Raw genomic sequence first — 25,239 nt, 5'->3', positions numbered from 1 at the left:
CCGTCAAAACAACATAGAAAAAACAAATTACATCACAATTTTAATTAAGATATTTAGTAATGTTCTATTTATATGAATTAATAAAATTATAAAATTAAAAATATATCATGATATTTGCAAATGGGTAAATTAAAATAATCTTCATAAAAGTTTAATATAATATTTTTATTCAAAATAATTGAGTAATAGATCATATATTTATAGTTATACTAAAAATCAGATTTTTAAATGAAAATATTTTTTATAAATTTGATAAAAATAATTAAATTATTAAACTTTCCTTATTAACAAAATTAAGTACCATTTAGTTTCACATTAAACGAGTTGGATATTTTGATTATTGATACTGAATTTATATACATAAAATAATAATGTGAGATAAAAATCCAAACGAAGTCAAGAAGAAAAAAGTGAAACACGACAATATTAAATGAAAAACAATTATAATTATTCGATTGTAGATAAAATGATAAAATATTTAGGTTCAAAGTTTATTCCATTACGGGAACTGACTTCAGGGTTTAGCCTATAAAGTCTATAAATACGGTGTCGTTTGCAGGGGGAAAAAACACGATTGAACAAAGACAACCTTATTTTTCATAGACTCAAAGCTGCCCTTCAACTGTGTCTGGAGCTAATGCCTAATAATGGTCAGTCACAAACGCCGCTATCACGGCTTGGAAACGGAGGCAGCGCCATCAGCACCGCCATTACCCATGGTGGCTGACTGGACGGTCAACACCGACATGCTAGGCGAGGAAGGCCCATCACCACCGCTCGATTGTAGCAAAGGGTTGCTACCGATTCCGTTAATGCCGGTGTTTGGGTTCTCATTGCTGATCATTGGGTTCCTTGAATGAGAAGTGGCGGTTGAGATGGCTGTGGCGAGCGAGATCGGCATGAGACATAGACCCTTCACCTGAAGATACTGCATGGCGGTGCCCATGTCCTCTTCCATAAGCTTGGCCAGTTGGTGCTCCGTCACCGTCAGGCTGTCGTTAGCAGGCGGCGTTTGGTTGCCGTTGGAAGTTCGTGTATGGGATCCACCATTAGCACTCGTTTGAATGCAATCACCACCTCCCTTCAAAAGGACAAAAATTCGTACTTTTTCATAGAATTGTCTTTACAACTAAAAATAGAAAAAGGCTAATATTTTGATTTAATCCTTCTCTATATTGAATATTTATTTTTAACCCTTTTACTTTCCTAATATTGTTAACTTTGCACAAAGTTAGAAGTAGAACCTAAGACTCGATATATCATGAAAAAATGACAATAACGGTATTAAAAAATATTTTAATGAGAATAAATCAGGATATGAAACAATTATACTAAAATAAGAAATTGATTATACTATAAAAATTAAGGAATAATTGAGGCTAAATTAAAGTATAAAGACTGAATCATAAGTTTTGGTATAATAAAAGGATCAAAACCAAATTTGACCAATAAAAAGCTTGGAAAGTAATCTACAGAAGTTAGGGCACGCGTGCTACTTTTGTCTTTTGTCGTTTTATTGATGTGATGGAGATATGGTCGGATTTCAGACAAGGAATGATTTTGATTTTAACAAAAACAAGTACCCTGTTCGATACAATTCTTTTCATCATAATCACATATAAAAAAATTACGTTAAATTTGTTAATTAAATGTTAATTATTGTTATTAAAGGTGATTTATTATTATTATTTTTATTTAAAAAAAAAGATTTACCTCAGATGGCATATCAGTAACAAGGGGAGCAACAGCAGCAGCACCGCCCAATCTGCTCATACTCAGAACCTGTAAATAAAGGAATTTTAATTTCAGGGTAGCCCATACAACTGGATTAAAAATAATTAAAATGTTAATAAATAAATAAATCATGTCAATACAGGGAATCCTTAATAATATTTTATTTAATTAGATAATTAAAAAAAAGGGGAAAAAGGATTACCTTGACTTGGAGCTGGAGGAATTTGACATAGTCGATGATCTCATCAAGCATTGAAGCTTTATCTGTCTGTCATTCCAAATCCCACGCAGATCACAATGCTAATTAATCAAATTGTTTAAATTATCAAAATACAGAAGTACAGTCTGTTAGAGATACCATAAAAATAACATAAAAAATAAAAGGCGGTAATTAAAATAATAATACTTTGAACATACAAATATCACATGTAAAAAAGAAAATCCTTAATAATATATATATATATATATATATATTTGTATAAATAATTTTATAATTTAATTTGACCCTCTACTTTAATATATATAATGTTAGTTCAAATAGTAAACACTGATAACTATTCATATTGAAATGGAGAAATAGTTTTTTTCTTCTTGGAAATTACCCTTCTAATCAATAGGAAAAGTAGAGGATTGGGGATTTAGTCCAACATTCAAGCATTGCAGAGGGACCAAAACAATAATATGACTATATTAGTTATTTAATTACGTATTAAGGATATGATGAAGCTCAAATATCCCGAATAATTTAGAGGGTTTCCAGTTTCCAAAACGGGTGGTTTGTAATTAAAAATCAATAATGAGTCAGAGAAGCATTAAAGGAACTGGACTGCGACGATTAATTTATCATAATATCGACACCTGTTCAGCTTACACGTAGCCTAAAATGGACCGAATAACCGGCCGGCGGTCAGACTTTTCAGCTGGATACCGGAGCCTATTAAGATTCCGATTACGACGAAAATGGTGAAACAAAAAGAAGATGATGATGAAGTGTACCTTGTTGGCATTAGGAACCAGTTCTTGAAGAGCTTTCATTCGCTCTGCAATTTTAACTCTCCGTAGCTGCAAAAATAAATCATTTTTAAACATAAACGGGAGTCAAATTTCATTTCAAAGACAATTCGAATTCAATATAGACGGTAAAATCGACATGAAAGATGATAAAAAGAAATGAATCTGGTTTAAAAATTGTTCTCTTACTCGTTCAGCAATACTATGCGGGTCAGTAGCTTGACCCCTCCTTGCCCTAACTTTTTGTTTTGGCTTTTCCGTCGGCGGCGCGACGGCTGTCGGACCCTGACTTTGGTTTATCTCCGTTGTCGAGTTGGCCCCAAAACTTGCTTGTGGATGATGAAAAGATCCATCGCCGAAGCCATTAAATAAAGCTTGTATGGAATCTTCTCCACCACCCTGCAAAAAAGAATAAACGATTTAATCACTCATTCTTACTTGTAATCATCTATATAGGGTAATGAAAGTAAGATAACGTATATACCTGATGTGTTCCTACGCCGCTGGCGGAGGCGGCAACCGTGGGTCTTCCGGCTACCATCATCTGTTGTTGCATCATCATCATCATCTTCATAGCTTGGAAAGAGTTACTGCCATCTCCTTCGTTGATTTGATGTTGTTGTTGTCTAAGCTTGGAAGATAGAATCTCATCATGGTGGAACCCGGCGGCGGCTGCATTGTTATCGAGGTTACAAGGACCAGATTCTTGGGGTTTGGGTGGATCCCAAGGAGACTTGAGGTCGGACCATGGGGAAGAAGAAGCAGGGAACGACGTCGTTGAGAGCATCTGTTCTAAGAAGTCATCGTGGGACGATGCGGGATCATCGAACTGCGGATGATGACTGTTGATTTGTAGGTCTTGGAGGGGAATTTGTTGGGAAGGGTTTAATAGAGAGTTCATTGCTTGCATTTCACGACTACAAGGCTGCATAATTATGGAACAACAAATTAGGGTTTTTGCTTTTGTTGATGAAGAATGGTGTAGATGATGTAAAGAGCCTCTTGTTCTTTTTTTCTTTTTGGGGGGTTGGAATTACTAAATATAGGGATGTTTGAGTTGAGGGTATTTTCGTGTTGTTCTTTCAGTTTTGCTTTCGATGCTTCTCCCCCTTCATCATCCTTTCCTTTACGATAAAACCGTAGAGCAATTTAGCAAAGTAAGACAAACTCTTCTTCCAACAACCCACTACCGGCGCGTGAGATACTATCCATCTAATCCTTCCAAAATAATAACATTTTTAAAATTATATATCACACGTTGTTATCATATTAAAAGATATATCAATCTTTTTTTTAATAATCTCAAGTGATTAAAAATAATATATATTCATAATTTTTTTTAGTTTCTTATGATATACACTACGCTAATATAATTATTCTCGTGATTTTTAAAAATAATAATATTCTCTTATACTATTAAGGTCTCTTAATAGATTAAATATATTAATAATTATAATATAACATAACATATCTAATGTATGAGATAGATTCCAAGAGACATGCACATTAAAATATAACATTTCATTATTTATATAAATGATTTTTCTACTTATCAATTTTATTATTGGAAATTATTGTTATAATTTGTTCTATTTTATAAATAATTTAAAATTTTTAAATAAATGAGTCACACTTGAAATGTCCCATTTTAATTTTCATATTTCTTCTTCCTCTAGATTTATTTTTCTAACAACTAAATGTAAAAGGAAAAAAAAAATTAGACAAGTTATACACATATACATGAGAGTACGAGAGAGTGAGTGCACGGTCAATGTGATCGCGTGAGATTGTATTATCAGCGTCGACTCCGAAGTCTATCTCGCGTAAGGTCCCACTATAAGACTATCAACTAGGGTTCGCTATCAAACTCAACTTGAATTCTCCAAAGTACCCTTAACTAATTAATTAAAATTAAAGTTAAATGATATTTTGACTTGATGTAGTACTATATTATTACTTTATTCTATGAATATTTTTTTAAAGTTAAGTTTAAAATATATTATTAAGAGTAAATTATGTATTTAGTTAATTAATTATTCTTGTAATTTTATTTTGATCATCTATTTTTCTTTAAAAATTATACATAAATTTATACTTTGGTAATATGTATTTAAAAACAAACAAAACTATTGACATGATAATTTTTTTATTTTATTAATAATGATACGGTATTATCTTGTTATGACATGTCGTTTTCAATAATAATTTTTAATGACTGATGACGAAAACAAAATTAAAATATAAATTTAAGTATAATTTTATTTAAAAATAAATAATTTAATGATTTAGTGATTAAATACGTAATTTACCCTTAATTCAACTCATTTTTATTATAACAAACAATATAGTTCATGATTAAAAAGCTTATAGATTAAATTCAATTAAAAATTCAAAAACCAAGAATTAAAATATCATTTAACTATTAAAATAAATCTCACGCGGCTGATTGAGCCACGTCTCAACACTCAGCAACATTCTTCTCGTTAAACTTATTACGTATTGAATACGAAGAAAAACTCTTTTGTAATAATGAGGTTATATTATAGAGAACCTTCATTTTAATTAAGGCATATATATATATATATATATATATATTGAATTGAAAAAAATATTTTTACAACATTTGTTATAATATTTAATTAATATTAAAAAAATAATAATTAAAAATTATATCAAATATTTAAACATCAATGATTAGCATTCTATATATTATACTCTTCTTATTTTATAAGATATCATATATGTTAGTTGTATGAATCTTACATATTCATCATTCCAAATATAGCTAAGTTGGCAATTACCAGCAATGTCAATTAACTACACTCGAACATTAATCTAGATTTTATGTTACTCGAATTATTAAAAGAAAATCATTCGGATATCAAGTAATACTTATATATGCTTTTTTTGTCATAAATCAAAATAAATATTAATTAATCTTCAGAATATTTATAATAAATATTGATTATGATTGTAGTTATCCAAATCGTATTAAATTATACAAAATGAAGTGAAATATGATACTTACATTTTTCTTAACAATTCCTACGGCAAAAGTTCTCATATAATGCTACAGGGAATGTTTAATTCTCAAACTAAAGTACTCATCCGATTAATTTCTCAAATGGGATGTTTTCTACAGTAAATTTGGGATCTCTCGGCGTCTTCAGGGTTAACCAGATTTTTAGATTGTTTATTGGGATCTCTAGGCGTCTTAGAATCCATGAAAAAATTTGGTTTTTTTACACAAATATCACCTTAACATAAATTAATTACTTGTTAAGCACTGTTTAAGAATATTTTACGGATTTAGCAAATTTTGTTAGTATTTTTTTAATTATTTTATTATTTAATTTTATTATTATTTTATTTAATTATTTTATTTTTTTACAGTTATAAAATGGAAAGCGGTTCTTGAATAATTATATTCATATTTCTCGGCTTTTAAACTTTTCTCTCGTCTTTTAAACTTTTTCTCTCGGCTGTAAATACGCTCTCAACTTGTAAACATTCACATCAATCATCTAAACTAGAAGAATGTCGTCGCTTCAGTATAGATATCCACGTGTTGAGAGCGTATTTATAGCCGAGAGAAAAGTTTAAAAGCTGAGAAATCCGAATATAATTATTCAAGGACCACTTTCCATTTTATAACTGCAAAAAAATAAAATAATTAAATTAAATAATAAAAAAATTAAATAATACAATAATTAAATAAAATACTAACAAAATATGATTAATTTTATATAAAGTATTTAAAAATTTGCTTGATCTGTAAAATATTCTTAAACAGTGCCTAACAAGTAATTAATTTATGTTAAGGTGATATTTGTGTAAAAAGGCCAAAATTTTTCATGGATTTCAACTAAAGAAGCCTAGAGATCCAAGCAAGAGTAAAAAAAATCTGGTTCACCCTGAAGACGCCGAGAGATCCCAAATTTACTGTAGAAAACACCCCATTTGGGGAATTAATCGGATGAGCACTTTAGTTTGGGAATTAAGCATTCACTGTAGCATTATATGAGAACTTTTGCCGAATCCGTACAAAGGAAAATGTGAATGAGAATTTTATTCTTAATGAATATTGAATTTTTAGTTTAAGGGAAGGAGGAAGTATCAAATGAGAACTTTTAACTACTTACTCTAAAAATTGTTGACCGTAATATACACATAGTTAAAAATGAAGGTAAAGATAAAATAAACTTATATTAAATAAATAATTAATATTAGTGTAGCTAATTAAATCAATTAAATAATTAATAATTTCAAAAAGAAAATGAAGTTAACAGATAATGATATTGCCAACAACATTGGCTTCATTAATTGCTACATGTGCCATGTGAAAAAAGGAAAAAAGAAACTAGTATTTTCCCACTCCAATTTTCACCAGTCACCTGAAAAATTCATCTGCTTCATAATTTCAACTTCCATTTGTAATATTGCTGCTGGGACTTCAACAAAAGTATTCACACACACACATATATATATATATCAGGTGGGATATCATTTCAGGGAACTATTTTTTTAAAAGTTATCTTTTATTAATTTTAATTTAAGTTATTTTTTAAAAGTTATATATATCACCCTATTTTGGTTCTAGTTAGAAGTGAGTATTCGATCGAATCAAGTGAAAATTTGAATTAATCGAGTTAGTGAATATTATTTTATCATTCAAAATTTAATTTAATTTTTTTCAAGTCAAATTTATTAAATTCGAGTTAAGTTGAATCAAATATGTTTGTTTGAGTTTCATGTTCAAATTTAATTATAATTATTTATGATATTATGATAATGATTGGTTCCATTTTAAACAATCTAACAATATATTGAGAAAACAAAAACATCAAATACCAAATCACGGGTCAACTAAATTACTTAACTAAAAATAAAAAATATATAATTTTAATATTCAAAATTTCCATTATTCAAACTTTTAAAAATCAAAATCACTTTATACTTAAATTTTGAACTATTAATTCCATAGTATTTTCTTTCTTATAATATATTTATGATTAATAATAATAAATGAATCACGTATACAACTTTAGAGGCAAAAAATAGTAATTTCTAAAAGCTAACAGGTTGGCGAAAACTCATTAAAAAACAGGATTATCAACATAAAAAGTATAAAGCTTTTATATTGTATGTGTAGACATATACTTTATTACACTGTAGGTATATGTCATTGTCTTGTACCGATCGTATCTTCACTTTTGTGGAGATGATTGGGCACTCTTTACACCTCTAACCCACCCACAATTCGACACATTATCTGTCTTCTTATATTCATATATAAACCTTAATATTTAGGAATGGACCGAGGAGGCAGATGAGAACAGTCGTCCCTTGAAAATTTCAAATTAGTATATATCTTATTTATTTTTTTTTGTATTTTCAATTAAAAATATATTTTTGTCTTAATAAAATTTTATAAGTTTGTCATATCATAAAATTATAGAAATTCGTCCTTCTAAGATAAAATTCTACATCTGTTCCTATTAATAACACATGCATACTTATCTTTTTTTACACCAATCATATGTATTATCAACTATCTGTTTAACGATTAAAGTTGAAATTAATCACGTCTAGTTAGATGAGATTATAAAAATTTCAAAATTCTTTCTTAAAATATTAAATTATGCTATTTTTTAAGATTTTGGACGTAATACCATAATTACACTGCAAAATGAAAATGAAATTTCATACTTGGATTGGAAATTAAACAAACAAATTTAACCCAAATTCTCACGAGAAGAGTTTATTTACCAAAAATATATATGTTTTAAGATATTGAAGTATTTTCACGTAACTGCTCGATGATTTTATCCAAAATTCAAATGTCAAAAAATATTTAAATGATTGATTTTAAAAGAGATTTTACTTTCTCGAAATAATTTCCTTAATCGACTTAAACTTAAATTGGAATTTTTTATTGTCTAAAAGCAGCTTTATATGTATACATATAATTTTATTGCTTTAATAAAGATTAAATACATTGGAAATATGCTTTTTAAACATTGTAAAACGTATAATAGTCAACTCTTAAGATTTGCTTTTCTTATATTGATCGTCACATTTAATGTACAATTTATTATAGACAATAATTGAACTCCTTTACAAATATAAGCAAAATCTAAAGTTTTAGGGTAAAGTACACAAATGGTCCCTCAACTATAGGGCATTATTTTGTTAAGTCCCATTACTATTAAAACTTACAATATTGTCCGTTGACTATGAGAGTTGCTTTGTTGAGTCTCCGACTATTAAAAGTTACAAAATTGTCACCATACTATTCATATGTTCCAAACTCATCCATTTTCGTTAAAAACTTAACGACGGTCTGAGCTGAACATTAACCTGATTACTGAGATATGCTAAAATCTGATCCCAATTTCTCAAACGACCATCATATCTCAGTTAGTACGTTAACGTCCAACTCGAACGACCATCGATTTTTTTATCGAAAAAAAGCGAGTTTCGAACATATGAATAGGCAGGTGATAGTTTTATAACTTTTAATAGACAAGGGACTCAAAGAAGCAACGTCGTATAGTCGAATGATCATTTTGTAACTTTTAATAGTTGGGGGACTCAACAAAGTAACATCCTATAGTCAGGGACCATTTGTGTACTTTACCCAAGTTTTTAATCAACATACTTATCACATTAATTAATTTAAAGCATGCTCAAACTATGGGTCTCTCCTAACCTTTAATTATTCTCGGTTATAAATGAATTATTTTTAAAATATAGATTTATACAACAAATTGGTCTACGCTGAATTAAAAGATAACCAAATAATTCATATAAAAAATTTATCGATTATTATCTAATTTCGACACAAATGGATTTTTAGGGTTGTTTATCATAATCCCTTTGAATTTGTTTATACCAAATAATTGAGATAAAACCGATAAAGCAAAAGGAAGGGATATGATTAAGAAGTTGAGAATTTTTAAAGAAGAATAATAGTTTGTATTTTATAGAAAAAGGGCCACAAGGTTCCAAACCAAATGATTGGGGCTCCACATAACAAAGCGAGACGGGTCTTCAATAATGGAGTAGTTAAGCATTGACTAGGACATTTTTTTTAGAAAATCTTTTAATACATAGACCATGTAAAACTTAAACTCTACAAACTTTATATGTATTAATGCTACATATCATATTTATGATTTAGATTTTATAATTTTAGAAAGTTAGAGTTTAAATTTTTCGGGTTTAAAAGTTTAAGATTTTATTTTTCATTCTGATGCACAATTCAACAGTATAAACTCTTATCGCGGTGTAATTATACCCATTTTATTTAATTTTTATTTAATTTAAAAATTAAATATATTTGTTTACTTTCATATTAATAAATATATTTATTTATAAATACAACATGTAAATATTAAATGATGCTACTTAAACAATATTATTAGCGATTCATGAAAACTGGTCAAATTAAATTTTCGTATTTTCGTATATATTCAAAATTCATGGCTGAAATTTGATTTAGCCTATTTTATTTTTTAAAACTTGTGAGCTACCCAAATTGACTTGCATTATATGCTAATACAAACAAGATTCCCTAATAATTTTGGAATAAAATAAGCAAAAGCTTAAAGGTTCATTCCATCTTTTTGTTAAAGGATATTTAGAGGATAATTAAGATAATAACGGGAAATTAGGCAGGAGAAAATGAAAGATTTTCAATCCCTAACCTTTGAGCAATCATTCAACTAAAATTGTCAACATATAGTCTTCAAAACTTCACAAGTTTCATCATCATTTTTTTGCATTTTTTATATTGTTCCAATTACATATTTGATTCAAACTATCGATCGAATTATTACTGGTGTTTATGTTGTGCGGTAATTACTTTAATATTAATTTAAAATGATTTTTAACTTAAAATATTATCATGTTTAACTTAAAAAGTTATATAAATTTATTTTCAATTACAATCGAAAATGCTACATTGTGATGGTTTTAAGATTTACAAACCGAAAAATTATACAAATATTTTCGTTCACAACAAGCATCATCACAATGCTCACTCCATGGTCCCAGTCCAACGTTGCATTGTTTGTCTCTCGGCATCGAGTTTCTGTCGCCGTTGCCGTTTCATATTGTGCAATACTCGTTTCGATTGCTTTTCAAAGAGAAAAAAATATTTTTTAATAGTTTAAGGTGATTACAATGTAATATATGTTTATAATCTTACTTTGTCATTGACGATATGTACACACCCTGTACACTCAACTGTTTAAATCCAGGATTTCAAAGGAGAACAAGACTCTCCTAAATTACCAAGACTATTTAATAAGTTCAAATTTCATTTAGTTAATTTAGAATTTCTTTGGGGGACAAAATTAAAAAGAAATAATCCTCATGAATTTTCTTTTTTGAAAAATGAGATATATAAAATTAATTAGAGAAATAAGGTCATTGTTATAGTGGAGACTTAAGTCGTTACTTTCTGCCAATGATATTATAGAAGTTATAATGTTCTACCAATTCATTTTTCCTGATTTTTTTATTCAATCGAATTTTTACACATGGTTATATTATGATGTAATAGATTTTGATTTTGATTTTGTTGAGTCAATTGATTAAGAAAAGTGGTAAAAAAAAAGGGGTGAATTAATAATAAAAATTTGTTGAAAGTTTCTACAAAAAAGTAGAAAAAGCGATGTAAAGATTTTATAGTGGTTCAACTTTCTAAATAAACTCTACATCCACTACCTTAGCTTCCACACTAAGGATTTCAACAAATTTACTAATTTGTTATAACCTTTTAAAACAAGTTGTAACCTTACAAAAGAGTAAGACTTAAACCCCAAAGTCATCAATGTTCAACCTTTCCTAAGACGTAATTACAAATGATCAAACTTTGAATATCCTTATTGTTTGCAAATTGAAGCTCTCACACATCCAAAAACACTAGAACAACAATTACAATAAATGCAATAATATTCAATGAAAAGAAAGATTGAATTGAATACAAATTTAACACAATTTGCTCTTTGTTTATCATAATAGTTTTCTGAGGCTTTTTTTTTGCTGTTTAAATCTTTATATGCTTTCATTAATTTCTAGCCACTTAGGTTGTTAGAGAGAGTTTAGAGCCATTTGAAACATTAAATTCATGAATTAAAAGTTATCTGTACAAAAAGTTTTGAAACTTTAAGGAAAATTTCAAAACTTTTCGAAAGAGGAAAGAAAATTTTTTACCATTAGAACACAAAATTTCAAGGAAAACTTCAAAATTTTCAAGAAAATTTCTAAACTTTTATGCTTTTTAAGTTTCGAAACTCTTGACCAAAGCTTGATTTAAAAAGTGAGTTTTGATATTGTGAGAAAAAACCAACTTTAAAAGTTGTTCTAAAGAGTTTGAACGATACTTTTTACATAACTTAAATGCTTATTTTAATGATTGAATAAATTTTAGGAACTTGAAATTAATTTTTAAAAAATTAATATATATATATATATATATATATATATATATATATATATATATATATATATATTATGTTATATTAAAATCATTTATGTTTATCAACTTTAAAACAATTTTAAACTTAAAATGTTATCGTATTCAATCTAAAAAGTTATAAAAAGTTAAACAATTTTCAATTTCGTCGTGGTGGTTTTAGGATTTACAACAAAAATTATACAAATTTATAATATTTTCAATTGCAACAAAAAAAAAAGTAACATTTTCGATTCTACCTAAAATGTTATCTATCCAACCTAAGAAGTTAAGATTCTTAATAAAATCAAACTCGAGTTTTAAGAACAAGATCAAAATTCAAACCCAAATTTTTGACATGGTAAACTCAAACGGACGTCTACCATATCGAGAGTGATAAATCAATAAAGGCAGAAGCATCATAGTTGCCTGCATATGAAACACCAAGCAGTTCAACAATTTTAAAAATAGAAAATTCTCAGGCACACTAATCCTTTGTTTACTACAAAAAATAATAGATTATCCAGAAAAAAAAACTCTAATTTTACCAATGAAACTGTCCTATGATCACTTAATCCTTGTGCTGCTGAACAACTTCAACCGCCTCGTGTTGTTCACCATAATCCTAGGAAAAGGAACAATAAAATCCCCAAACTCATAAGCAAAGAACATGCATTATACATTATCTAAATGTTGCTTGATATTAGAATCAATCTAAATCGAAGAAACAAACACCTTTTAAGTAAACTAGATTGTACTTCCATGTATATACGCATACCTTCACAACTACGCAGGAGCAACCAACAACCTTTCGTGCCTTCCCCTCGGAGTCTATCTTACATAACTGCATGCAAAGATGGAGCATAATTAAAATTCACAATGGTAGTCACTTCAGGCTTGCCACTTGAAATAACTCAAATGTAAACGAGTGATGATATGTCACTTACACCGGCCCACTCGCCCAGAGTTTTTGAACTCTGCGCATGTAGCAATTTAACATTGTGCATTCTACAAGCCGCGTGCAAGACCACCGTGAGCTTGCGACTTCTTCACCACAAGGGGCAATGCCGAGTTGATGTCCATTGCCTCACCCAGAGCGGGTGCTGCCTCAGATTGGGAGACAACCATTTCTTCCCTGCAAGAGAAACCGGCACTAATATCACATAAACACTTATAAAGATGAAATCTTTCAAAGGAATAATAAATCTGGAATAACACAAACAATTTAAAGCAATCCATATTCTTTTAATAGTATCTGTTTATAATTTTTCTTAGTCTATTAACAATGCATACACTCCATACAAATGTCGTTGCTCAAATCCAGACATTCTCTTTTATCATCGTCGCCAGGTTCAAAGCAATCCATATTAACATGCAATAAATAACTCATCAATTTATTCCACATTAAAGCAAACTAAACCCAGAGTCTATATAATTAGAATGCAAGCAATATGAATTCATATAGAGAAATCAAAACAAACCCAACAACAAGATCCTTTTTTTTAAACACTATTGATATACTACGAAGCACGGCCTTGATAATTTACAAAGGAATAATTTTTCACTTACCCTGACATTTTTTTGAGCTGAACTAACACTGAATGCAAAGCAACAGGAAAATGAAGAATATGAAGGGCGACGAATCCCGGAGAAAGTGTCTGTAGCCCTATTATTCAATATTTTAATGGGTCTGTTGGGCTGATATTCTCCTCTCTTTTGTTTGGGTTTTATGGCTGATGATCCACTCTTCGCTATCAGATTGGATTTACAAAGCCCAGTTCAGTTGAAGTTGTTAAAGACTTAAAGCTGAATTTAGCGCCGACCACCTCCATTGTCCAGGACTCGTGCAGTCGGGTGGCGGGAAAATCTTTCCCATAATCAACTGTCACTTTTCATCCATCTCTCTCGATGGTAACTTTAGATGAACAATATTGATTTTATTTCGCATTTTGGTCGAATTGGTTTCTCTACATTTTAGTGCTATGCTTGAACATAAAAATTCAATTTTCATCAAGCTTAGCAGCCTAATTCTTGGTCTTGTCCATGGTAAACATGTCTGCTATTCTCTTTGGCATGACATATTGGATTTTTTTCATGCGCATTTTAGTATGGGTAGTTGTTTGTTTTTCCTGGGTTAGTGTTGGTTTCAATTTTTAATGCAATTTCACTAGTTCAATTATGGGGAAAAGTATTGTCTTTTAAGATTTTGATACTTTTTCCCGCTGAATTCAAAACTCTGCAAATGTCTGATTTCGTCTTATAGGAAGTTCCAACATAGAGATAAGAAGTGAACGTTGTTGAAAAATCAAACCACATGGGCTGCTAAGCAGCCGGTGGCTTTGAAAAAAAAATTATTAAAGGCCAATTTTGTTGATTTTTTATATGGTCAAATTACAAACTTTAGTCATTAAACTTTAGTGTATTTACAAGATTAAGTCCTTAAGATTTAGTTATAAATATCCTATCTCATTTGGCTTCAAAACCATCCCAAAGCATTCTAGCTTTCTTCCAATACTAGAGAGAATTTAGAGAGTTTCTTGAGAGTTGTTTTCTCCTTTTTATCAAGAGAGAATTATCATTGTTTTCTCATTGGTAGATCGAGAGAGGTTGTAATTCCTATTTTTCTCATAGTGAAATTCTTCTACCGTTGCCCGTGGTTTTTACCCTATATTATTTAGGGGTTTTCCACGTAAATTTTGTGTCTCTTTTATCTTCATTTTTATTTTCTCAAATTATTAGTTGCGATTCTACTCTATCCGATAGCTGTCTTCCGCAACAATTGGTATCCGAGCCAAATTTGAGTGTGGGTTTTCCACGTAAATTTTGTGTCTCTTTTATCTTTATTTTTATTTTCTCAAATTATTAGTTGCGATTCTACTCTATCCGATAGCTGTCTTCCGCAACAATTAGTATCCGAGCCAGATTTGAGTGTGTAATATCTGCTTATTGTCTTTGTGGTTGCCACCAAAAGGTGGATCCTCCAACATAAGAAAGTAAGAATGTATTACCCATTCTCTGACGGTTCTAGAGAACTATTCACGATATTGAAATAGTGAGAGCTATCCGAAATAGAAGCTATGACAACGAAATTTGATATTGAAAAGTTCAATGGGAGAAATTTCTCATTGTGGAAATTGAAGATGAAGGCCATCATGAGGAAAGACGGTTGTCTAGCAGCTATCAGTGAAAGGCCGGTGGATTTCACAGATGACAACAAATGGATCGAAATGGACGAGAATGCTATGTCAAACTTTCATCTAGCATTAGCAGATGAAGTATTATCAAGCATCAAGAAGAAGAAGACAGCTAAGGAGATATGAGATCATCTCACCAAACCGTACGAGGCTACATCGCTGCACAATAAAATTTTCCTTAAGATAAAATTGTACACTCTCCGTATGCCAGAATCTAATTCAGTGACGGAGCACTTAAATATACTGAACACTTTATTTTCTCAGCTTACATCCTTAAGCTGTAAAATAGAAGAACAAGAACGTGCTGAACTTCTACTTCAAAGTCTACCGGATTCATATGATCAACTCATCATCAACTTGACAAACAGTAATGTCATCAGTCTAGTCTTCGATGACGTTGCAACTGATGTTCTACAAGAAGAAAATCGGCGCAAGAACAAGGAAGACAGACAAGTAAATCTGCATCAAGCAGAAGCGTTGACAACGATGAGAGTGAGATCAACAGAATGTGGCCAAAACAGCAGTCACAAACATGGTAGATCAAAGTCGAGAAGCAAGAAGAATTTAAAGTGCTACAACTGTGGAAAGAATGGTCACTTGAAGAAGGATTGTTGGAGTCTGAATAAAAACTCCAATCCACAAGGCAATACCGCAAACACTTCAGATGATGGAGATGCTCTATGTTGTGAAGCGTCAACCACCGTGGAAGGTAGAAAGAGATATGCAGATATATGGCTCATTGATTCGGGAGCAACATATCACATGACCTCAAGAAGAGAATGGTTCCATCATTATGAACCTGTCTCAGGAGGATCTGTCTATAGTTGCAATGATTATGCCTTGTAGATCGTTGGCGTGGGAACCATCAAATTGAAGATGTATGATGAAACAATTAAAGTTGTTCGAGATGTGCGACACGTGAAAGGCCTGAAGAAAAATTTATTATCATACGGATTGTTGGATAATAATGCAAACAAGATTGAAACACGGAAAGGAATCATGAAGGTGTCCGTGGAGCGCTTGTGGTGTTGAAAGGCGAAAAGATAGCATCAAGCTTATACATGCTGAAGGGGGAGACTTTGTTAGAAGCAGAAGCCTATGTTGTCTCATGTAGTTCAGATTCTGCAATGCTATGGCATCAGAAACTTGGACACATGTCAGAACAAGGAATGAAAGTCCTTGTGGAGCAAAAGCTACTTCCAGGCTTAACGAATATGTCACTTACTTTGTGTGAGCATTGCATAATAAGTAAGCAGCACCGGTTGAAATTCAACACATCAAATTCTAGAGGCAAAAGTGTTCTAGAATTGGTTCACTCTGACGTATGGCAAGCACCAGTTACATCCTTAGGTGGAGCAAAGTTCTTTGTCTCATTTATTGATGACTACTCTAGGAGATGTTGGGTGTACCCTATTAAGAAGAAGTCGGGCGTGTTTTCAACTTTCAAAAACTTCAAAGCGCGGGTGGAACTTGATTCTAGAAATAAGATCAAGTGTTTCAGAACAGATAATGGAGGGGAATACACAAGTGAAGAATTTGATGACTTTTGCAGGAAAGAATGCATCAAAAGACAGTTCACAGTGGCGAACACTCCTCAACAAAATGGAGTGGCAGAGCGGATGAACAGAACCTTGTTAGAAAGAACAAGAGCAATGTTGAGGGATGCAGGCCTAGAAAAATCATTCTGGGCAGAAGCAGTCAATACCGCCTGTTATTTGGTGAATCAAGCTCCATCAAATGCAATAGAGTTGAAGACACCAATGGAGATGTGGACTGGAAAACCAGCTAATTATTCAAACCTCCATGTATTTGGAAGTATAGTGTACGTGATGTACAACTCCCAAGAAATTTCAAAGTTTGATCCAAAATCCAGGAAATGCAAATTCTTGGGGTATGTTGATGGAGTAAAGGGGTATCGCTTGTGGGATCCCACTGCCCGCAAAGTGATCATCAGTAGAGATGTTATCTTTGTAGAAGATAAAATACAAAGAAAAGAAGACGATGATAGCGCTGAAAAGTCAGAGACTACTCAGATACATGTGGTAAAAGAGTTTGAACAAGGAGATTCTTCTGAAGCAGAACCAGCACATGATGAATAAGAACCAGAGAGTTCTGAAGCTCTAACAACTCGTCAATCAGATCGTGTGAAAAGACGTCCCAATTGGCACTCAGATTATGTTATATAAGGTAATATTGCATACTGCCTTTTAACAGAGGACGGTGAGCCATCAACATACCAGGAGGCAATAAACAACTTTGATGCTTCACTGTGGATGATGGCGATGCAAGAAGAAATTGAAGCCATTCATAAAAATAATACATGGGACCTTGTGCCACTACCACAAGGAAGGAAGCCAATTGGTAACAAATGGGTCTTCAAAATCAAGCGAAATGGTGACGATCAAGTTGAGAGGTATCGTGCAAGATTGGTGGTCAAAGGATATGCTCAAAAAGAAGGTATTGATTTCAATGAAATATTTTCTCCTGTGGTTCGACTAACAATAGTTCAAGTAGTTTTGACAATGTGTGCTACATTGAACTTACATCTAGAGCAGCTAGATGTTAAAACAACTTTTCTTCATGGAAATCTTGAAGAAGAGATTTACATGCTCCAGCCTGAAGGTTTTGAAGAAAAAGAAAAGAAGAACTTGGTTTGCAGGTTGAACAAATCTCTGTACGGTCTAAAGCAGGCGACGAGGTGTTGGTATAAGAGATTTGATTCCTTCATTATGTGCCTTGGATATAACAGACTTAATGCAGACCCTTGTGCTTATTTCAAGAGGTCTGGTGATAACGATTTTGTTATATTGCTGTTGTATGTGGATGACATGTTGGTTGCAGGACCCAAAAAAGATCATATTGAAGAATTGAAGGCACAACTGGCTAGGGAATTTGAAATGAAGGACTTGGGACCAGCAAACAAGATTCTAGGGATGCAAATTCACCGAGACAGAAGTAATAGGAAGATTTGGCTTTCACAAAAGAATTACTTGAATAAGATCTTGTCACGATTCAACATGCAAGATTGTAATCTAATTTCTACCCATCTTCCTATTAACTTCAAATTATCCTCCAGTATGAGTCCTAGCAGTGAAGAAGAGAGGATAGAGATGTCTCGAGTACCGTATGCATCAGCAGTGAGAAGTTTGATGTTCGCTATGATATGCACAAGACCAGACATTGCACAAGCAATGGGAGCGGTTAGTTGGTACATGGTGAATCCATGCAAAGAGCATTGGAATACAGTAAAGAGGATCCTGAGATACATCAAAGGGACCTCAAATGTTGCATTATGTTACGGAGGATCAAACTTACTAATTAATGGGTATGTAGATTCTGACTATGCGGGGGATTTGGATAAAAGCAAATCTACTACAGGATATGTGTTCAAAGTTGCTGGTGGAGCTGTAAGCTGGGTTTCAAAATTGCAGTCAATTGTGGCTACATCCACAACTGAAGCAGAATATGTAGCAGCTACACAAGCCAATAAAGAAGCAATTTGGTTGAAGATGCTATTGGAGGAGCTTGGGCACAATCAAGAGTATGTCTCTCTGTTTTGTGACAGTCAAAGCGCCTTGCATCTAGAAGGGAATCCAACATTTCATTCAAGGACAAAGCACATACGAGTTCAGTACCATTTCATTCGTGAAAAGGTGGAAGAAGGAACAGTAGATATGCAGAAAATCTATACCAAAGACAACATAGCGGATTTCATGACAAAAGCAATCAACGCTGATAAATTTACCTGGTGTCGATCCTCTTGTGGCCTGTCAGAGACGTAAGCAACATGATGGTACAAGGTAGAAAGAATGGTGTGAAGATATGATTGTTCCAATCAAATCGTCAAGTGGGAGATTGTTGAAAAATCAAACTACATGGGCTACTAAGCAGCCAGTGGCTTTGAAAAAAAATTATTAAAAGCCAATTTTGTTGATTTTTTATATGGTCAAATTACAAACTTTAGTCATTAAACTTTAGTGTATTTACAAGATTAAGTCCTTAAGATTTAGCTATAAATACCCTATCTCATTTGGCTTCAAAACCATCCCAAAACATTCTAGCTTTCTTCCAATACTAGAGAGAATTTAGAGAGTTTCTTGAGAGTTGTTTTCTCCTTTTTATCAAGAGAGAATTATCATTGTTTTCTCCTTGGTAGATCGAGAGAGGTTGTAATTCCTATTTTTCTCATAGTGAAATTCTTCTACCGTTGCCCGTGGTTTTTACCCTATATTATTTAGGGGTTTTCCACGTAAATTTTGTGTCTCTTTTATCTTCATTTTTATTTTCTCAAATTATTAGTTGCGTTTTTACTATATCCGATAGTCGTCTTCCGCAACAAACGTTTCGGCTGCTTTCATTTCTCTTTTGTACTTTTCTTTAGTAAATCGATGAAAATTACTGTGTCCTTATTTGTGTCGTTGGGTTGTGTTGCTCAAGGTCATTGAGTTTGCAGGTCTATTGCAACATCCCCAAATACAAGGATAACTCTTCTCCAACTTCAACGGCTCTAAGGAAGCCCCTACTCCCTAGAATTCTTCTCGATATCTCTTGCATGAGAAATGCGCTTCAAATATTGCGACACGTCAATGTCTCGGTTCATGATGGTGGAGCTCTCTTGTTGACAGGCAGCAATGGCTCTGGCAAGACCGCTTTCCTGTGTATGTTGGCAGGATTCCCTAAACCTTCAGCAGGCCAGATTCTTTGGAATGGCCACGACATTACTCAATCAGGCATATTTCACCAATACAAGCTTAATCTAAATTGTCTTTTCCCTCAAAGATGTGGTTTAAGGCAAAGTTCACAGTCCTTGACAATGTTCAATGGTTCGAGGTTCTTGAAGGTATGCATGGCAAGTCAATCCTTGCCCTGGAACTCATGGGCCTAGGAAGACTGGCAAAAGATAAGACAAGAATGCTTTCGATGGGACAACGAAAGAGGCTTCAACTTGCTAGGGTTCTAGCCATCGATTCGCCCGATTTGGCTGCTAGATGAGCCCTCATTCGCATTAGATGATGAAGGGGGTGAGGTTGCTGGAATATATTATCGCAGAGCATCGGATGGAAGGTGGGATAGTAATTGTTGCAACACATCTTCCCATTCAGATTGAAGATGCCTTGAATTTGAGGCTGCCAGCTAGGTTGAGGATAACTTTGGTGGACATGCTTGACCGTGCAAACATCTCATAAACCAGAAGAAGCCAAGCCACACCGGTTCATAAGTTCGATTATCACTCATCTCATTGTTATTTATATTCGACTAGTCTTCATATCTTTGAGAACATTTTACCCATTAGAGCTACATTGGTGCGTCCTTAATGTCCATATATGGCACTGCCCACATGTCTTAATGCTCCTTGCAGTCTGCAGATATATATGGTGTGCTGGAATAACAATTTATAGTTTTCAGTTGTGACTAAATGGCTCAAATAAGGTGGCTACCAGCTAGAAATACTCTCTTAAATCTAGAAGTAAAGCAGTACAAATTTTTTAACTGAAGACCAGTGCACTTAAACAGACTTTAACTCATGACTTTTAAAGATATTGTAGTAAAAACGTTCTAATCGAATTAAGATTCAATCGGTATTAATTGATTCTTTTCCGTAAATGCTTTCGAACCAAACAAAAGCATAGATAACCTTAAAAGAGAAACGATATGAAAATTCAAGGGAAAAAGAGTAGATATTTCACTAGAAAAGAGCATAAAAGAGTGAAGCCCAGAGGGGCACGGGCTTTTGTTTGTAATCAATCCACTTTACTTCCACTTTCTTGCCATAGGAAATGACTGAAGTACCACTCTGTACCCCTTTTTGTCGTCCACCATTTATAAAAGGCTAAGATGGGCAGTGCTTCAAAAAAAAAAAAAAAAAAAGATGGGCAGAGATCGGAGGATTAACAAAGGTTCTCTCATTAGTTTAAGAATGAGGCTTTGCTCTCGGTGGAGGCGGCTGGTTTTCTAAAGGGTGGTTGCTCCCCTCTTCTGATTGATAAGTGAAGCCTATGATTCACTTTCACTTAACGATATTTGTCTACAACAGCCCTATGTCTCTCTATGTCTCTGTACTCAATTATACGGCTTTTTTTACCCAAATATCACCCTATGTCTCTCTATGTTCTTTTCTTCTTCTTCTTCCTTCTAAAACCCAGTGCAATAAGGCAATGATGATTGTTTTTTGGTTATTAAAGTTCAGACTTTCGAAGAAAAAAGGCCGTTGCTTGGCGAAGCAACTCTTGTTTGTTGCAGCCACCGGCTTTGTTTCTATACTGTCTGACAAAAGGCGAATCTGAGCCTCCCTTTTACCCCATATCTCTTTTTTTTCTTCATCAGGTACTATGCTTGATTGGGCTTTTCCTGGCTGGAGGAAAATACCAGTATCAGTCATATCTCATAGGGAATCTTTATCATAATCTTAGTTTCATTTGGAAGTAGTAAATTTTATAGTGAAATCGGTATGATGTTGAATATAGTGACTAAGCATGGACTTCTAGAGCTTGATTTTACTATCATAAGGCGTCCCTTGTAAAGGAGAGATGGAAAGTAACATACCAGAATTGATTCTTGGTTGTTGTCAAAATTTGATTTTGATTAGCTATTTGTTTATTAGAGTGAAGTTAAGGAATACCCCATTTGGAAAATGCGAGGTCTTGATCCGCCATTGTTACTAATTTTGCATTTTGAGCTTTGTTAATAGTTATGTTACCGAAGTTTTGACAGAGACAGAAGTTGGGTTTATGTTTAAATCTATTCGGTGTTGCAACCATGTTTATTCAATTTGAGATTTTGATCTATAGCCTCGAAGAACCATCTTTCTCTTTGTTTCAGTGATCTTGGTCCTTCTCCCTATAGAATGAAATGAAGAGCAATCTATTGGATTTTACTTCAAGGGCACTGAAATGGTCGCTGCATTTCTGGAATGACTATTGAGATGTCAAATTTATTCTCAACGATGATGGAGCACTAGTGTTGACTGGCAGCAATGGCTCCGGCAAGACCACTTTCCTGCAAATGTTAGTGGGATTATCTCGACCTTCAGCCGGTCAGATTCTTTGGAATGGCCGCAGCATTACTCAATCAGGCATATTCCAGCAATGCAAGCTTCAATTAAACGGGCTTTCCCTCAATGTTGCGATATAAGGACAAACTCCTTTACAAGGTTCAATGATTAAGCATGGCAAGTCTAGCCTGTGAAAGATGATAGAAACGGGAGAAATCTTACAAGGAAAGATGAAAAATCTAATGGGAAAGAGTAAAATATTTCAATGAAAATAACATAATAAAAGAGTGAAAGGACCAAGCTTTTGTTTGTAGCCACATTAGTTCCACCTTCATTTACCACAAGGAAATGACTCTTTTATCCCTCCCCCTTTTTTTTTCTCTGTTGCCGTTTTCACCCGTTGTAAAAGGCAAATGGGGAGAGGCTTGAGGGTTTTCAAAGGCTCATTAGTTTAAGAATGAGGCTTTGCTCTCAGTGGAGGTGGCTGGTTTTCTAAAGGGCGGTTGCTCCTCTCCTCTGATTGATAAGCGAAGCCTATGATTTCACTTTCACTTACAATTGATTATCTACAACAACCCTTTGTCTCTCTCTGTCTCTCTACTAAATTCATACATGCAACAACATTGCTCGCCATCTTCCTCGTTTCTACTTCTCTGTATCTGGTTAATTGCTTATTATCTTCCTTTTCTTCTTCTTCTTCTTCTTCTTCTTCACTCGAAAGCACCGACACAATGAGGCAATGATGATTGTTTTTTGGGTTATTAAAGTTCAGATTTTTGAAGAAAAAAGACCGTTGCTTGGCGGGGCAACTCTTGATTGTTGCAGCCACCGGTTCTGTTTTCTTTACCTGTCTGAAAAAAGGCGAATCTGAGCCTCCCTTGCCCCCTCCCCCCTTGATTGAGTTTTTTTCCTGGTTGGGGAAAGATGCTCAGTGTCTTATTTTACTGTCATACAATACCCATTGTAAAGGAGAGATCCAGAGTAATATACCATAATTGATTCTTGATTGTTGTTAAATTTTGATTTCGATTAGCTATTTGTTTATCAGAGTGAAATCTAGGAACACCCCATTTGGGAAATGTGAGATCTTGATCAGAATTCGTTGCTACTTTTTTCATTTCCATCTCTTATGCATATGGCCAAGAAGTAAGTGATAAGATATATGAATTTTAGGGCCAACTGAGCTTGCAGTAAGCTTTCATAGCCTGAAAGAAGTATGTTGCCCATTTTCTGTATTGATTTTGGCCCTTCTCACTGTAGGAAGATATAATGAACGATCTAATTGGATTTGGTCTTCGGTTTTTGTATCAGTCTATTGAGATATCACAAGCATGTTACACTTTGTCTATTTCATCTTGTGTAGAATAACAAATTACGCTATTTTATTGAAATTAAGAATGAATCAGGTTAATGTTCGTGAGTTATCTACGACTCAAGATTGAATAGTTGATCATCGGATATTTGACTACGACTCAGGGTAATGTTCTTGCCTTTTATTATGCTTTCCCTAAGAAGGCGATGGCTGTAAAATTTTCGTCTGGTACTTGGCACTCTTTGGTCATCTATGTGAATACCTTGTTTATTTCTTTGTGCTCTTTTTGTTAACTTTCACGGGTTGGCTAATCTATTGGTCACAGGTTAGTTCATTTGGCCAACTTGAACTGATCTTTATATTCATCCTTTTAATTAATCGAAACATTGCCTTCCATTCATTTGGTGAAAACATGATCATGTATGCATGATGCTGATTATGGTGAATGCAGAAGAGGAAGCAATGCCTCTGATCTCAAGCATTACTCTTATTCATTTGATGAAAACATGATCATGCATACATGATACTGATCACGGTGAATGCAGCAGATTGTGGAATCAATGACTCTGATCTTAAGTATCACCCTCTATTCATTCGGTGAAAACATGATCATGTATGCATGATACTGATAACCGTTAATGTTGTTTGTGGAAGCAATTACTCTGATCTCAAGTGAGAAGCAATTCGTGGACTTTCTGACACATGAACGACACCTTTACCGGAGATATGAGGGTGGCTTCCGGTACCAAAAGGAGGCAGAAAAATGGATAGCAGCCACTGTAATCTGGGAAGAGGAGGCAAGAAAGCGAGCCTTGCTGATCAAATAAACTTTGTAAATGTTGATAGTTTTTGTAACATAGTACCCGGACCAACAAGTGTATATATAATCTTCTGGGATACCATTCGTGTGTATAAATTGTTCTAAACAGAATCCGGATTCTGGATCAAACAAACTACATAATCTATGATATGCATTGTTTTGGTATCTCAGGGAAGCATATTAAGATGTTAAACTAGATTGTACCTTTTTTGGTTTGAATTCTTTCTCAAAGATTACATCTTTGTTCCAAGTTCACTGCTTTCAAACCAAACAAGAGATCAGATGATAGAAACGGGACAAATCCTTGAAAGGGAAACTTCCGAAGATGAAAATCCAATGGGAAAGAGTAAATATTTCGCTAAAAATAACATAAACGAGTGAAAGACGCGTGCTTTTGCTTGTAGCCACTTCAGTTTTCAGTTTCTTCCTAATTTGGAAATGAGGCTTTCTCAAAGGTTCAATAATTTAAGGATGAGGCTTTGCTCTCACTGGAGGTGTCTGGTTTGCTCTCCTCCTCTGATTGATAAGCGAAGTCTATGATTTCACTCACACAAAATCTACAACAACCCCCCCCTCTCTCTCTCTATCTATGCTCAATTCATCCATTCGCATATAATATTCATCACCATCATCATCGCTACTACTGCTGATCTGTCTATGCTATATTCCTTCTTCTTCATGCAAAGACCCCTATGAAATAAGGCAATGATGATT

General features: G+C 33.1%; 1 protein-coding gene and 2 pseudogenes across 1 annotated transcript; 1 reads left to right on the top strand and 2 right to left on the bottom strand.

Moving 5' to 3' along the window:
* Positions 1-426: 426 nt before the first annotated feature.
* Positions 427-3,830, bottom strand: LOC120192452 (bHLH transcription factor RHL1-like). Its single transcript, XM_039195230.1, has 6 exons — positions 3,230-3,830; positions 2,935-3,144; positions 2,731-2,796; positions 1,937-2,002; positions 1,714-1,782; positions 427-1,081 (listed from the first exon to the last, which is right to left on the bottom strand). Exons 1-6 carry the CDS (start codon positions 3,674-3,676, stop codon positions 671-673), a joined length of 1,269 nt encoding a protein of 422 aa, XP_039051161.1. The 5' UTR covers positions 3,677-3,830; the 3' UTR covers positions 427-670.
* Positions 3,831-12,777: 8,947 nt separating this feature from the next.
* On the bottom strand, positions 12,778-13,638 carry LOC120192463 (annotated as a pseudogene).
* A 4,955-nt stretch (positions 13,639-18,593) lies between these two features.
* Positions 18,594-20,588, top strand: LOC120192545 (annotated as a pseudogene).
* Positions 20,589-25,239: the final 4,651 nt, after the last annotated feature.

The sequence above is a fragment of the Hibiscus syriacus genome, unplaced genomic scaffold (assembly GCF_006381635.1).
Source record: "Hibiscus syriacus cultivar Baekdansim isolate YM2019G1 unplaced genomic scaffold, ASM638163v2 tig00116975_pilon, whole genome shotgun sequence".
Lineage (NCBI taxonomy): Eukaryota > Viridiplantae > Streptophyta > Magnoliopsida > Malvales > Malvaceae > Hibiscus > Hibiscus syriacus.
This window is presented reverse-complemented; position numbering and strand designations above follow the sequence as displayed.